The 13,986-nt window shown below is 37.3% G+C and overlaps 1 protein-coding gene across 1 annotated transcript; it reads right to left on the minus strand.

The window, feature by feature from the left end:
• Window positions 1–2,838: 2,838 nt before the first annotated feature.
• DNAJA2 (DnaJ heat shock protein family (Hsp40) member A2) lies at window positions 2,839–13,263 on the minus strand. Its single transcript, XM_026856826.1, has 8 exons — window positions 13,148–13,263; window positions 11,989–12,212; window positions 10,535–10,615; window positions 10,088–10,221; window positions 8,201–8,397; window positions 5,363–5,507; window positions 5,065–5,192; window positions 2,839–4,568 (listed from the first exon to the last, which is right to left on the minus strand). Exons 2-8 carry the CDS (start codon window positions 12,099–12,101, stop codon window positions 4,380–4,382), a joined length of 987 nt encoding a protein of 328 aa, XP_026712627.1. The 5' UTR covers window positions 12,102–12,212; window positions 13,148–13,263; the 3' UTR covers window positions 2,839–4,379.
• Between the last annotated feature and the right edge of the window lie 723 nt (window positions 13,264–13,986).

A 13,986-nucleotide genomic window follows, 5' to 3' on the forward strand; every position in this document is an offset into this window, starting at 1 on the left:
CAATGTGATGTGTATTACTAAATTCCTATTATCTCTGTGAAGGATATGAAAGCAGAAAATAGTTCTACTTTTTGAATTTCTTTATAAAAGGCTTAGCTAACATCTAACCTCAGTTCACAGTAAAATAAACAGTAATAGTTTGGATGTAGGAAGTAAGTTTTAACTCTGATATTCTAAATGGGACTTTTGAGGGTTTTTTACATAAGCTATTCCTAAGTCTAGAGCTCTATAATATTATTTTTTCCATGCATGACACAAGCAGAATGTAGTGTTGGTTTACTAATGTTTAGTCTTTGCAGTATCTCTCCCTGAATTTAACTCCAGAATTAAGCTGAAGTGCAAAGCATTTCAAGACATGTATCTAGTTCTGTGGTGGCATATATTAATCTGACACAGGAATTAAATTTATTTCTAGTCTTGTGCTGACATGACAGTAAAGGGAAAGATGACACATACTAACCCAGATGTACTCTAGTTTGTGGTGGTAGTTTTCTAGTACTTACATACTAGAGTACTAAGTACATATTACCGAGTAATTTGTAGGAAAGGCTGTTAACATCCCTCCAGGTAAAGATACCAAGTCCAGCAATCATGTTGTGGGTGCTCTAGGTTTTTCAGAAATTGAGGATGCACTTGGCTTTTACTCTCACAGTGGTGACTTCAATTAAAGTGTTTTCACTGTGGTAAAGGATGGTATGAAAGACTCCTACACTTGTTAAACTACTGTTTTAGTTTGAAATCTAGGTTAGTTTTTCTTCTGTTTTTACCCTTGTTTCCCTTAGGGAAACAAAAGTCACAACTTTCAAATAAGAAAAAAGAAAGCTTTCCAAGGCCTAGGAGAAAACTCATAAAGAGCATGCAGTTAAAACACTATCAAACCTCACTTAAACTATGCTCTCACTTGGTAACTGGAAAGTACAGGAGTAAACCTCTCATTCAGATTATACGTGAAGTTTATATAACACTCAGGAAGAGTTACTTCAAGTTAGTAGTTTAACCTGAATTAACACCTATTCTCCCTTAAATTGATAAGATCTATCACATCGATGTGGTATTAATTTTTGATTATTGCAGGTAAATGGGCATTTCAACATGAGTGATTTAACAACTGGACTAACCTAGTATACTACACTAATGTAACTAAAATTTGCAGTGTAGTACTGAAACCTTTAGGCTTTAATTTTTAGAAAAGGTATAGTGTGAGGCATGCTTTGTAAGACAGGCCAACACAGCTTTGTTGTGGATCTCAGATGGTGTTTAGGTAGGGTGGTAGTTGTATTACAAAAATAGCTGCTAGTGTTTAATCCAGTCTCCTCATTAGTGTTGTCTGAGGTACAATTTAGAGATTAGCTTTTTTTTGTGAATAAAAGGCTACTACTAAGAGCTAGGAAAGTGTTTCTCAGCCCTGACACAGAGGACAAAAGCACAGAATCTACACTGGAATGAAACATAAGCACTCTTCCATCAACTGAAGTCATTCTTACGAATTGTCACCAAGCTAAGAAGTCTTCAACAGTATTTATATCTACTATGTTCCTTTTAAATTTGTAAGAGGAATACAATTTAAATTCCCCACACCTTTTCAGTGATTTTCTGAACTTCTTGCATCAGCCTAAGGCTACACTGGAAGGTTATGGGTAAACAACTAAAACCCAATTTTCCTATTATATGCTACTTCGAGGGATGAGAAATTGCTGCATGTTAATAGATAAATCTTTGACTTATTTTTTCAAGCAGCAGTAAACTTTCTTTTACCGATTACTACTTCTCTGCAAACCTGTTTTTCAAAAGAACATAGCCTCATCTTTTATGTGAACAAGAACCATACCACTGTCACTATCCTATAAACAAATACTTGCTGTGAGCACATTTAATGTACAGAGGACAGATATGCCTTTCTAGATCAGTCAACTTTAGGTCAGTTTTAGTCACTGCATATACAGAACTAAGTATGTCACTAAGCTAGACATAACCTCCTGAGGTTTCTTCTTTTCATCTTCTTGAGGCAAATATTAAAGACAAAAATTCATCTAAAACAGTTCTGGTGATCACATTTTCTTCTCCAACATACCAACTACTCCTTATAGTACCACCTCTAACATAAGTACTTAGTTGCAGCTGTTATTACTGAGAACACTCAACTAATGTTTATTTGATTATTCATACAACAGTCACAACTGGCCCAGTGAAAGCATTAAAAGCTACGTTAAGCATAACAGTCAGTAAACTGCTAAAGCATTAGTAACCATAGTAGTATATTACTTGCAACTTTAATTCAGTCTACACTGTCTTGGTTTCAGTGTTTATGTGGTTTTTCCTAAATTACAACTTTGTAAAGGGATACTCTCTTAGTAAATCAGGAGATGCATATAAGGGCAACTCTGAAGTCACCACTCATTGAAAGATGCTGCTGTCAGGAGCCTAAATTAATGCACTTTCAGGACTGAAACAGAACTAGACTAACTTACACTACATACAGTGATTGACTTTCCCTCCACCCCTTCACTTCAGCACGCTATCCAAAAAGTTACCATAAACCCTCTTCCTCTATCCCCCCAAAAAAGCAATTTGCAAGTAAGGAGATAGTAAGTTTAGAATACATAATCCATTTTCCTCCATGGTGGTAAATGCTAAAGCTATGCCTTAAAAGCAGAAGACAGACATTTTAATCATTCATGCATTACAGGTTAGCACGACTGACTTCTTGGAAATATAAATTGGGAGAAAGGATCAGTATGTAACCATGGCTTCATGAAAAGCAACCTAGAGTTTTAATAACTGAAAAGAAAGATTCACTAGATGTGAGTACCACGGCGTAAGAAGTCAATGCTGAAATACAGATCAAACAGTATTTATTCTTGCTTCAGTTTTAGAGTCTGCAACAAGGATGTTCAGCAACACTCAAATGCCAATGCCTACCCAAGCACATGGAAACCCCTGGAGTTTGTCCCTCCAGTTTCATCAGTAAAGTGTCAACAACTATTTGAGCAATAATTAAACAAGTCACACTTCAGATTTGTAAAGAAAAGTAGAGGCAATTTTCAACTTCCTTGCTTCCAACAGGGAGAGAAACCTCACTAGAGAGAAGTAGCTTACCAACAGAAGTTCATGCACAGTAACATAATGCTTAGATAACTAAGTGTACCTGATAATTATTTAAGGTCACATTTTCACTTTGTTGTGGTATTTTTACCAATTAAAAGCACATGAAAAGGAACAGAACTGAAGCTGGAGAACTTAATGTCTTAGTAGTTAAAACAGAAAGCACAAACTATTGGAAAAGTAACAAAACCATCTACATTTAGTGTGTTTCCATGTCAAAAATTTTCGTCAAGTACAATACTAATCTCAGTTTCTTTACAAATTGTTAATCCAAACACAAGTTGCCAGGCATATTATTCATTTTAATGAAGACTTTTAAGACTGGAAACATTTCTCTAGAAAGTCAGGCCAAATCAGGCTTTGAATTTGAATTCAATGGTAAAGACATCATTTGTGGATTTAATAATTTTCATTTGAAAGGTTTTGTTATCTTCTGATTGAGCTCATAATATCCTTGTGTTTTCTTCACACAAAGGGGACATGGCTGCAGACTTTTCTGTGCCCACTTAGTCAATATCTCATTTCAAGAAGAGACTTTTATGTGGTACACAATTGTTGCCTAACTGCAACCTGGTCTTAAAGCAGCTTCAGCCTCTCCATGTTTATAAGATGTCTACCATCTACATAATCTCTTTGAACACAGAGTAGTAGTTAAAGCCACTGCAAAAGTAAGAGTTACAAGGCAAAAGAAATATATTATACACCAACTGCTTTTATTTAATTTCAGAAACCGTTCACAAGATGGTAGAAAAAACTTACAACCACTTCTAATTTAGGTCTTCCATTGTTCCCAGTCAGCTCTAAACCCTTAATGTGCAAAGCCCATTTACCATGCATCTAGATGATAGATACAGGCTATGAAATTCTTTATTCTACTTGTAGCAGCTTATGCAGATGCAGCCAAATACCAAGCCTCAGGACAAATTGTACACAAACTTTACAATGTAGAATTTGAATTTAAAACATGAAACTTAAAATCTACACAAAACTGGTAAAAATCAAGCACAGATACAAGGACAAACTTAAAACCCATTGTGAAAAGGAGTCTCGTCTTCCTTTCAAGTGCTTTATTCTGCTACACAGTCAAAATGAAGATGTAAGCTTGTGGTTAGTTTAAATTACACTCTGTAGATACTATAGACCAATTTAAAAGTTACACATACAGCAATAGATGTCCATTGGTTCATCTGGATTACTTACACAATCCAGCTGGATTGTTGAAAACAAGTCAGGCAAAATTTGAAAGAAAATCCTTGTGCAACTTTTTAGACAAACGTTTACTGATGGGCACACTGTACCCCAGGTCCATGATGGCTGCTTTCTTCATCAGAACTATCGTTATAAGCTTCACGTCTCTGGCCACCACCTGAACCACGAGTGGTATCAAATTCCTGAAGATCTACCTCTTCTGCATCACCAATTACATTGGGAAATTCTGGTCTAGCTGGCAGAAGATCTTCAAGTTCCTGCCCCAAAAAAAGAAGTGTATTCAGTACTGCATCTACAACTGCTAAATAAAGCAACCAGTTTCCTTCAAGACTCCCTCCTCAGAGCAGGTTTGGTTTAGAAGTCTGAGGTAAACCTGAACTGCATATTCATTTGAAAGTATCCAAACTGTATCAACTGGAAGATGCCACTTAAAACCAACAGCTTCTCATATCATCCACCAAAAGCACAATCAGTAAATACAGTTGCACTCTGAAAATTTATCATGCAGCAGCAGGAAGAGTCTCCCTCCTGCCCTCATCTGCCCAACATAAGCACAGTTCTTAAATACAGGTTCCATAAATTCATATTCCAAATGGGTATTTTCAAGTTACATGTTGCTCATAAACAATGTTAAAAACAACTGTACTTGCATCTAAATTTAAGCACTGAAAGCAAGCACATGAGGTAAAACAATCACACTTTGCATACACTGTGAAATAAGACCACCACACTTATGCTTGAAAAACTACTTACTGAAAGCTTTTCTGGGCTAATCCAGTTATTTTCAGGAAACTGAACATCAAATTTAATGTAAAGATCCCCCTTCTCAAAAGGATTGCGATACTGTGGCATCCCTTCACCTCTGACTACACGAACACAACCTGTAATTCAAAGAGAAGCAAGCTGGAGAGTGCTACTTCAGAACAGATCTTGCTCTACACAATTCTCTTCATTTCTCTAGCCTAGGTTCAGTTCACAGGACAAGAACGGGATTAAGTGTTCAAGAATCACAAAAGCACAGTCAAAGAACTCCTTATCAGGTCAAGCTTACCTGGTTCAATTACTTTTCCAGGAGGATATTTAACCACAATTTGACGTCCATCAAGGTGCTTAAATGTGAACTGAAATCCACACAGTGCTTCAACGAGTCCAATCTTGTGCGTCATATGCAAGTCATTCCCATCCCGCTGGAACACCTAAAAAACAAAACCAAGAGATATCTTTTCTAGTCCTCTAAACTTTTCTCCACAAGACTCATTATTATTTATTCTTAAAATTCAATGTGAGAGCAAGAGCCTTTGTACAAAGTTAGCCTGATCCTGTTAATTCAAATAGCTTAACATACTTGGAAAGATTGTGCCTGATGAAAGTGTCATCTAAGACAAAGCAAACCTATATATATATATATATTATATATATATATATAAATATATATAAATATAAATATATATATAAATATATATAAATATAAATATAATGTAAGTTTCAAATGAAACAAGAAGGCCTGTATAGCAGTAGTGCTTTAACCCCCAAGATCTTCTACACAAGCAACCTATAAACAAAACTCATGACAATTTGACACTACTTCCCCTGCACCAGAGTACAACACACACGTCTTTGTTTCTCAACATTTAACTAGTCATCATGTATATCTGCTTCAGCTAACTTTCATCTACAGCAGGGCACTGATCAATCAGTCCACAGCTGTCATAAGTGATTTTTAAGCCACATCACTCAGGATTCTTAATCAAAATAGATGTGAGCTGTATCAACTGGCATAACCATGACTCTCACCTCAAGGGACACCTAAAGCTTCACTAAAAGTCGGTCTAGTTTTATTCACTAGGACAGAAGGTACAGTATTTCTCAGAATTGTTAATACTGTAAAACTACATATAGTTGAAGACTAAGACAGAAGTAGCATCCACCATCTGGAATTTGATGGCGTCATGCACATCTGACTGTTCTGTATGCTTACAGACCATGTTAATACCAACTACGATGCCACGTTTCAACCTGTACTACAGAAGTGAGAGGAACGTGTAAAAGCTATGCAAAACCGACTGACAAATTATCAGTCCTTGACACAGCTTTGAAAAGCTTACAAAGTACCTAATTTTCAGATAAGCAACGTTATATCCCTCATATGCAACTGGAATTTAAATTTGTACCCAATGCTATTCTTTGTCTCACAACAGAACTTCCCCCACTACCATCACTTCATTCAGCAGTTTTTCCAGAGTCTATGTCCTGGTTTGTGTGTGTGGTGGGGTTTTTGGTAGCAGGGGAGGGTGTTACAACAGTGAGCCCCTGTGAGAAGTTTCTCAAAGCTCCTCTGGCTTCACGTTGGACCTGCCTTTGCATCAAGCCCAAGTCAATTAGCTGCAGTGCTGTAATAACATACTTAAGAGGGGGAACCTGGGAGGAGTTGGGAGAGTTGTGAGGAACAGCTGTAAGGAAAATATCTCTGCAAGCACTAAGGCCAGTGGAAGAAAGGAGGAGGGGCAGTGTGCTGGAACAGAGACTCCCCTGCATCCCATGGTGAGAGGGCAGGGCCACTCCCTCCACCACCCATGGGGGTCACAGGTGGAGCAGATATCCATTTGCAGCCTGTGGGAGTCCCCGAAGAAGGCCGGGACCCCATGGGAAGAAGACCCTGCTGCTGTAGTTCAGCATTGGGCAGATTGCAACACTCAGGGGTGACCCACGCACCCACGGAAGTGACTCATGTCACAGTTGGTTTGTGGAGGACTGTCTGTTGTGAGAGGGGGGCTGCGCTGGAATGGGGGAAGAAGGCCCGAAGTTCCACCCTCCCCTGAGGTGGAAGAAGCATCAGGACTGACTGCACCCCACTCCCTGCACCCCTGGGGGTAAAGAGGTAGAGATATTAGGAGTAAAGTTGAGTTGGGGAAGAAGGGGGGATGGGGGAAGGTGTTTTCAAGATGTTGTAATGCCTCTCAGTCCTACTCTATTAAGTGTTATTGTTGTTAGTGTCTGAAAACAAATTTATGTTCTTTTTTCCTTCCCCTAACGAGTCTGTCTTTTGCCTATCACCATAACAGACAGGTCATCTCTCCCTGTCCTTATCTGAAAACCACTGAGCCTTCTGCTTTATTTTCTCCTTCTCAGAACTGGGGGGAAGGGGAGAGTGAGCAGCTGTGTGGTACTCAAGTCACCCTCTCAGCTCAAACCACAGCAGTATAACACAAACAAACTACTTCTTACTTCATCACAGTAATACCTAGCCTTTCTAAACAAAAGCATTCCAAAGAGGCAGCAGTTCACCTCAGCTCTGTCCTAAGGGAGTTTTAACACAGGAAAAGATAAATTGCAATATTTAAAAGTGCAATGTACGTACTCCAGAGAACAGTAAGCATAAGCCTTAACAAACTAGTGTAAAATAACTGTGTGTGTTTCATTAAATACATCATTCTGTGTTACATTTCCACAACCACAGCAGCAGATATAAAAAGCACCATCTGGGGATTTTAATAGGAGTTCCATTCCATGCCACAAGACATCAGAAAAAAAGTAACACCTAGCATGTTATTACTGTCTCAAGCAAAGCAGATTGAAGTTAACATCCTGAATGGTTCTTCACTGTGTCCACTGTATCAAAGTCAGCCTGATCTTACCTGAGAAAGACACCTTTTATTAGCATTATGAAGCACCAGAATCTGCACATCCTCTGGCTACAGTCTTGCAAAGTTTTTTCTGGCTCACCATGAAAGCCATGTTACTTGCTATAAATCTGTTTATTAAAAGCTCTTCACCATCTCTCCCAGAGCTACAACTACATGAATTACTTTAAAATGAACAGCCATCTATATCACTTAAATATTAAAGACTAGGATAAAAGGCATTTAAAATATAAAGTCAAAAGCATTACCTCATTCTCCTTTTCTTGGAGTAAGAGGACAATATCGCCTGGTTCCACACCTGGAGCCTGATCTGCTTCTCCACTGAATGTAATTCTTTGCCCCTGTTTCATGCCTTTGTCTACATGGACTTCAAGTATTTTTACTTCTTTGATCACCTTCTTCCCTTCACATTTTTTACAACGGTCTTTTTCATTAATTACTTCACCTAAAGAAAAGACAAATCTTGAGTTTAGAAATTTCCTCCTAATTGCATCTGATTCTTAAGAAAAACTATTTTAAAGTAGGCTGAAGAATATATGCAACATAACTAGTGGTTTAGAAGTTGCTTTTATGAATTCCTCACAAGAGGAAAGCAAGGCTCAATTTACCCTAGCTGGAAGAGGAGGAAGGAAAAAATAAAGGGGAGAGGGAAGGGGAAATACAAAGATACATAGAACCTTCCAAGCTGTCTTATCGAGGATTTTGAGAAGTGACAGTGTTTTAAAGAAAGGCATGCCAAGACTTTGTCTATAGCTTCTAGTGTTTCTTAGGTCTTGAATTGACTCCAGTATCCTTACTACTCCTAAAATATCACCTACTTCTCTATTCCTTGTTATGCTGGAGGATGACAGCTATAAAAGAAAGGATGAAGATAAAACCAAACTGAAGCATCTTCCTGCCCTTAAAAGTCAGAATACAAATTTCAAAATATTTCAGTAAATTTAGGAAGCTTAATTCCAGTTCTGTTAACAACAGTGAAAAAAGTGTTACTGGTGGTTTTTTTTGTTCACCAACACCCACATTTTATAATATATAACATCTCCACAAAGTACTGTGTAAATGCAGCAAGTAGAACTAGAGAGTTTTGCACACAAAATGGGGGGTGCAGGGGGCAAAGATAGCTGGTAAAATCAGTTTAATGCAAGAGCAATATATAGGTTTTCCCATGAAAAGAAACAAACATTTTCTGACACATAAGGGATTTCACTTTTATACTCTGAAACCGAATAGTTTTTTCACATTGTCCATCACCTCTAGCCAGGCAATGACTTTTTCCAACAAACTGAAGGATGACTACCCAAACCAGCTTAAATTCTCTGCTCTACTTCACCTTTATTTTTCAAGTATGCTTTTGTCTTTGTACAGAGTAACCAAAACATTAGGCCACATGCACTGCATAATTTCCGTACTGATTTCCAACACTCCTTTATGTGACACAAGCAGATGCATTTGGCTTAAAACATTAAACTTGCCAGTTTAAATCATCTTCCTGTAAAACAAAGCATAACATTATGATGCAGCTGAAACTACTAAATATGTAGGTTAAGTATGTAACTCTCAAAACCATGTTCAAAGAGACAGCATCATTTATGGAATGTTTTGACTTCTCACAAAATACAACACTAATTTCTGAGTATTGTGAACAGTAAAATCACCCACAAGATGACATTACTACTCTGTACCCAGCTCATGCGCTCAACTTGCTCCCCCAAACACAACCAGTTCAGCAAAAGGTATCTTCTTAATTTGAAGAAGTTAAAATCCAACTTTAGGTTTCTTTTTTTAGCCTAAACCTGTCCTTGTATATTAGAAGACTTCAAAAAGACAAAAAGCTCCTAAACCAGAATCTTGGTTTTTACTTAACACAAGAATAGCAGCAATAAGTAATATTCACATCTAAAATTTTTTAAAAACAATCAATCCCTACCGTTCAAGCTTTCAGACTGCTTTTCAGTACATTAAACACTAAGTCTTGCTGTTGTTCCAAGTAAAATAGTTTCTCCATGTTGACATCAGATTGAGACCTCTCTGACTAGATGGGAACAAAAACTGTCCTGGATAAGTTCCTCCTGAGATTTAACTAGGAGGTTGAATCCAACTAAATGCATTTAGTAACATAGAATAGCTTGGCCTACCTTCTCCATTGCAGTCAGAGCATACAGACTGCATCTGCTGAACCATTCCAGGAGCCAGCTGTCTGATCATGATACGTACACCTCTACCCCGGCAAGCATTACATTTCTGAACAGCTCCAGCCTTCCCTCCCTGCCTAGAATAGAAAACACCAGTTGCATGAAAATTAAGTTTTTCAGAAACATATGACAAAAACCCCCCGCATCAGTAGGTTAACATGCCTAATTGCACTGCCAATTATGATTACTTTCTCTCCTCCCCCCTTCCCCCAAACAAAGCCCTTGAATAGTTCCAGTTCTATCAATAGTATCATTCAAGTTCAACAATTTTCTAGTCTGAGATGGCTCCATTAAGTCAAAAACTGATAAAGATCTGATATAGGAGATGCTTCATTACACTATACACCAACAAAGCAACCAGAGAACACAAAAATATAAACAAAAACTTACCCATTACATGCACTACAAAGGACATTCTTGCTAAGTTGTAGTTTAGTTGTCTTTCCATTATAAAGGTCTTCTAAAGAGACTCTACAAAATAAAACATTTCTCCTAGGTTATAATTTAACAACTTACTTTCCCCATGTAATTAAAATACTTGCCTAGGACAAATTGAAGAAAAACAGATCTTCATAAAAACCCCCTAAAACTGCAATTTTAGCTTTCACACGGAATCACTAAAAATTATTCAATACCTATGAATATACACACGTAATCCTGAACATAAGTTTCAGAGAACAGTTGTAATTTAAATCAGAAAAAAAAAAAATAGGATTGCTTGTGTTTCAATAGGAAACAAGCTGATCTAGCATTTTAGGTTTTATTACATAGTCATAGGGTTTTTTTCTTTTTTTAGTTCTACCAGGCAGTTAAGAAACAAACCTCTCTAGACAGTCCTCACAATATTTATAGCATGCATATTTAAGAATAAATACAGAACACTTATTACTGTATTGGGCCTTCCACATGAGAGAGTTTAGTGGTGAGGGGTTAGCATGTCCCCAAGGCCTCTAAATTCTTTATATCTGTTCATTTTTTTCTTTTTTTTTAAAGCTCTGGAATACACCTTCAAACTCCAATAACCTTCATATAGTGAAAGAAGTTTGCGAACACATTTAGTGCTTCTCCTGAAAGGGTTTGTTAGCACACAGAAATTTCAACTCAATGTACTGAGAAAAGGTTGCCTGGCATCAGTGTTTACAAATAACAAAATGAAAGCTGATTAATAATATAGCATGCAGTACTAGCTACTAAACAAGGCAAGCATGTAAAACTAAACAGACTTTACTAAGCATGGTTTGCTAGCCACAGGAAAGATTCAGCTTAGCTTAAGAACTTAGAAAGGACCTGCTCAGCAGGCAAATTGCCAGTCACGACTGCAGAGATCTACAAAACACAATTATATGTGACATCCAAGCATGGCTTTAAAAAAACAAACCTAAACGAACCCAAACTCACTACATGCACTTTTCCTTTAATTATGCAGTTCAACTTCAGTTCCAGCTGGAATTACACTATGAATGGAAGCCAACTTAAGTATTTCCAGAGCCTTAGTACCTCTACTTCTGAATCCAGCTAGTAATACTTGGTTGTTGAATGCTTTTTTTCAGATTAGAACTTCCAAACATAATTAAGGAGCAAAACCAAAGAAAATAATGCTAATGAAGTACAAATAGGCTAATAACTAGGCAAAAGCAAAGCATTAGGTAGTCTGTAAGATTAACCTATCATGAAAAGTAGCTCGAGATGACTGCCTTCTGGGCTACGCACAACATGCAGGTCTGAAAAGTAGGTGCAGACTAGAAAATATTCCAACTGAGAAACATAGCGAGAATACAAACTAGCAGAGTCAAGTACTGATCAAGAACACTCAAAAGTAGAAATGGCAGAATCAAGATACTCACTTGAGTGGATGCATCATATCTTCTCCTCTTCTTCTACCATTACGACTTCTACTCTGACCACCCATGAAATTGAACAATCCACCACCAAAGATATGGGAGAAAATATCGTCCATTCCACTGCTTCCACCGCTACCTTCTCGAAGACCCTGTTCTCCATATCTATCATATAACTCACGTTTCTCTGGATTTGACAATACTTCATAGGCAAAGCTTATTTCTTTGAACTAGAAGAGGAACAGAGTCAAAACAGCGCATGGCAATTTAGAACCTCAAGGGAGCATTTTACTACTGTTCCTTGCCCAGCATGACCACGCAGTTAAGCAGGTACACAACAGAACAGTCTTCCACATTCATTCTAATACACAATACTTAAAAGTCAGACTTGGCCTTAAGCTGTGTTACCTCACCAAAAATATGACATTTTACTGCAAAATTTCATTGACTTTACTGTGCCTAGCATGACAGTTTTCTTACAAATAAAAAATCCAAAAGAAAACCCCCACGTATGCAATACTGTAGAAGCCAACAGACAAAACCCCCCAGCTACATACTAATGGCAAAGACTTCAAGGTATGTTAGGCACTTAAAATAAACTAACAATTGAGCAACTTACTAAAATGCATATTGTGTTTGTCCTCAAAACAAATGAGTATCTTTCCATAGTCATTTCTGCTCACCTCTAAGCAACCATTAGAGCTTCAGCTCTATTAGAGAATCAGCTGAGTCAACTTAATTGACTTTTTTTAATTGCTATTAGCATAACAAATCTAATTCAACCTTTCCACATACGTAATTTGTTTCATGCTGCAACAGTTTCAAGAACCACCACACATACATTTTTTCCACACTGGAAAAATCTGGAAAACTATCTCTATCTTTTACCAATACCCATGTCAGCCAGTGCCATCTGACAATCTCAGCAGACGAAGAGAGGCAGTTTCTCCCTCAGCATTACCTTCTCAACCAGTTTGCCTCAGCCAACTGCTGCATTTTTTCACAAGGTACACTGATAAACTGAGACTAGGAAGAAGTAGACAGGGTTCCCCCTCAGTTGTTATTTTTGAACAACTTGTAACAGCAAGCTCCCAACACCTGCGTTTGGTCCCTTAGATGCTACTGTAATAGCAAACATCAGGATTTTAAACAAGGAAAGTCTTACTTTGTCCCCTGCGTTTGGATTCTTATCAGGATGGTATTCCTTGGCCAGCTTTCTGTATGCCTAGTTGAAAGAGGTACAAAATTAGTTTCAATTTGGATTAAACAAGTCTTTTCTGAGAAGCTCAAGTAGTGTCTTCAGGAAAAAGGAAAACCTTAATAAAGCAAAGTGAGAAAATTATTGTTTTGAAATCACACATATATTGAAATAATAAATTCTGACACTGCTACATGCATAAATTAACTACTACTTGGATTTAAACACACCTATAGCCCTCAATAGCTAGAACTGTTTTTCCTGTTTGTCTTCATTAACTTACAGGAAGAATCACATTGGACTTCATTAAAACTACTTACTCAGCAGAACCCACTCAAAACCTAAAATATGACAATTTAATTTTCATCCCATTTGTCTTTCACTTCAATCACAGCAATAAATTAACAACAAAATGGCTGCCTCAGCTTCTCATTCAACCCTATCAGTCAGTTTTCACAATAATAATTTTATTCTTCCATATGAATAATGGGAGATTTAATGTAATTTTCAACTAAGTATATGAATTACATGTGCAGAAATGTACAGACCATTGCTTTTATTTAACTTCATTCTTCTAAAACAGGAGGAAAATTGAATACAGACAAAACTCCGTAAGAGATCTTTCAGATTATTTTTTTTTTTTTTACCAGTACTTTGACTCTCAGGACCGTCACTTTTTCTACAACAGTACTTCATCTGTTTTGTTTATACTTTAGAGGATCAAAGCAAATAATATGACAAAGACATTTCCTACAGATTGAATTTTTGAGAGTAAAGACCTCAACTCTCCCCTCATTCATATGGAA

The sequence above is a fragment of the Athene cunicularia genome (genome assembly GCF_003259725.1).
Source record: "Athene cunicularia isolate RWA chromosome 11 unlocalized genomic scaffold, athCun1 chr11_part1, whole genome shotgun sequence".
In the NCBI taxonomy this organism is placed as follows: Eukaryota; Metazoa; Chordata; class Aves; order Strigiformes; family Strigidae; genus Athene; species Athene cunicularia.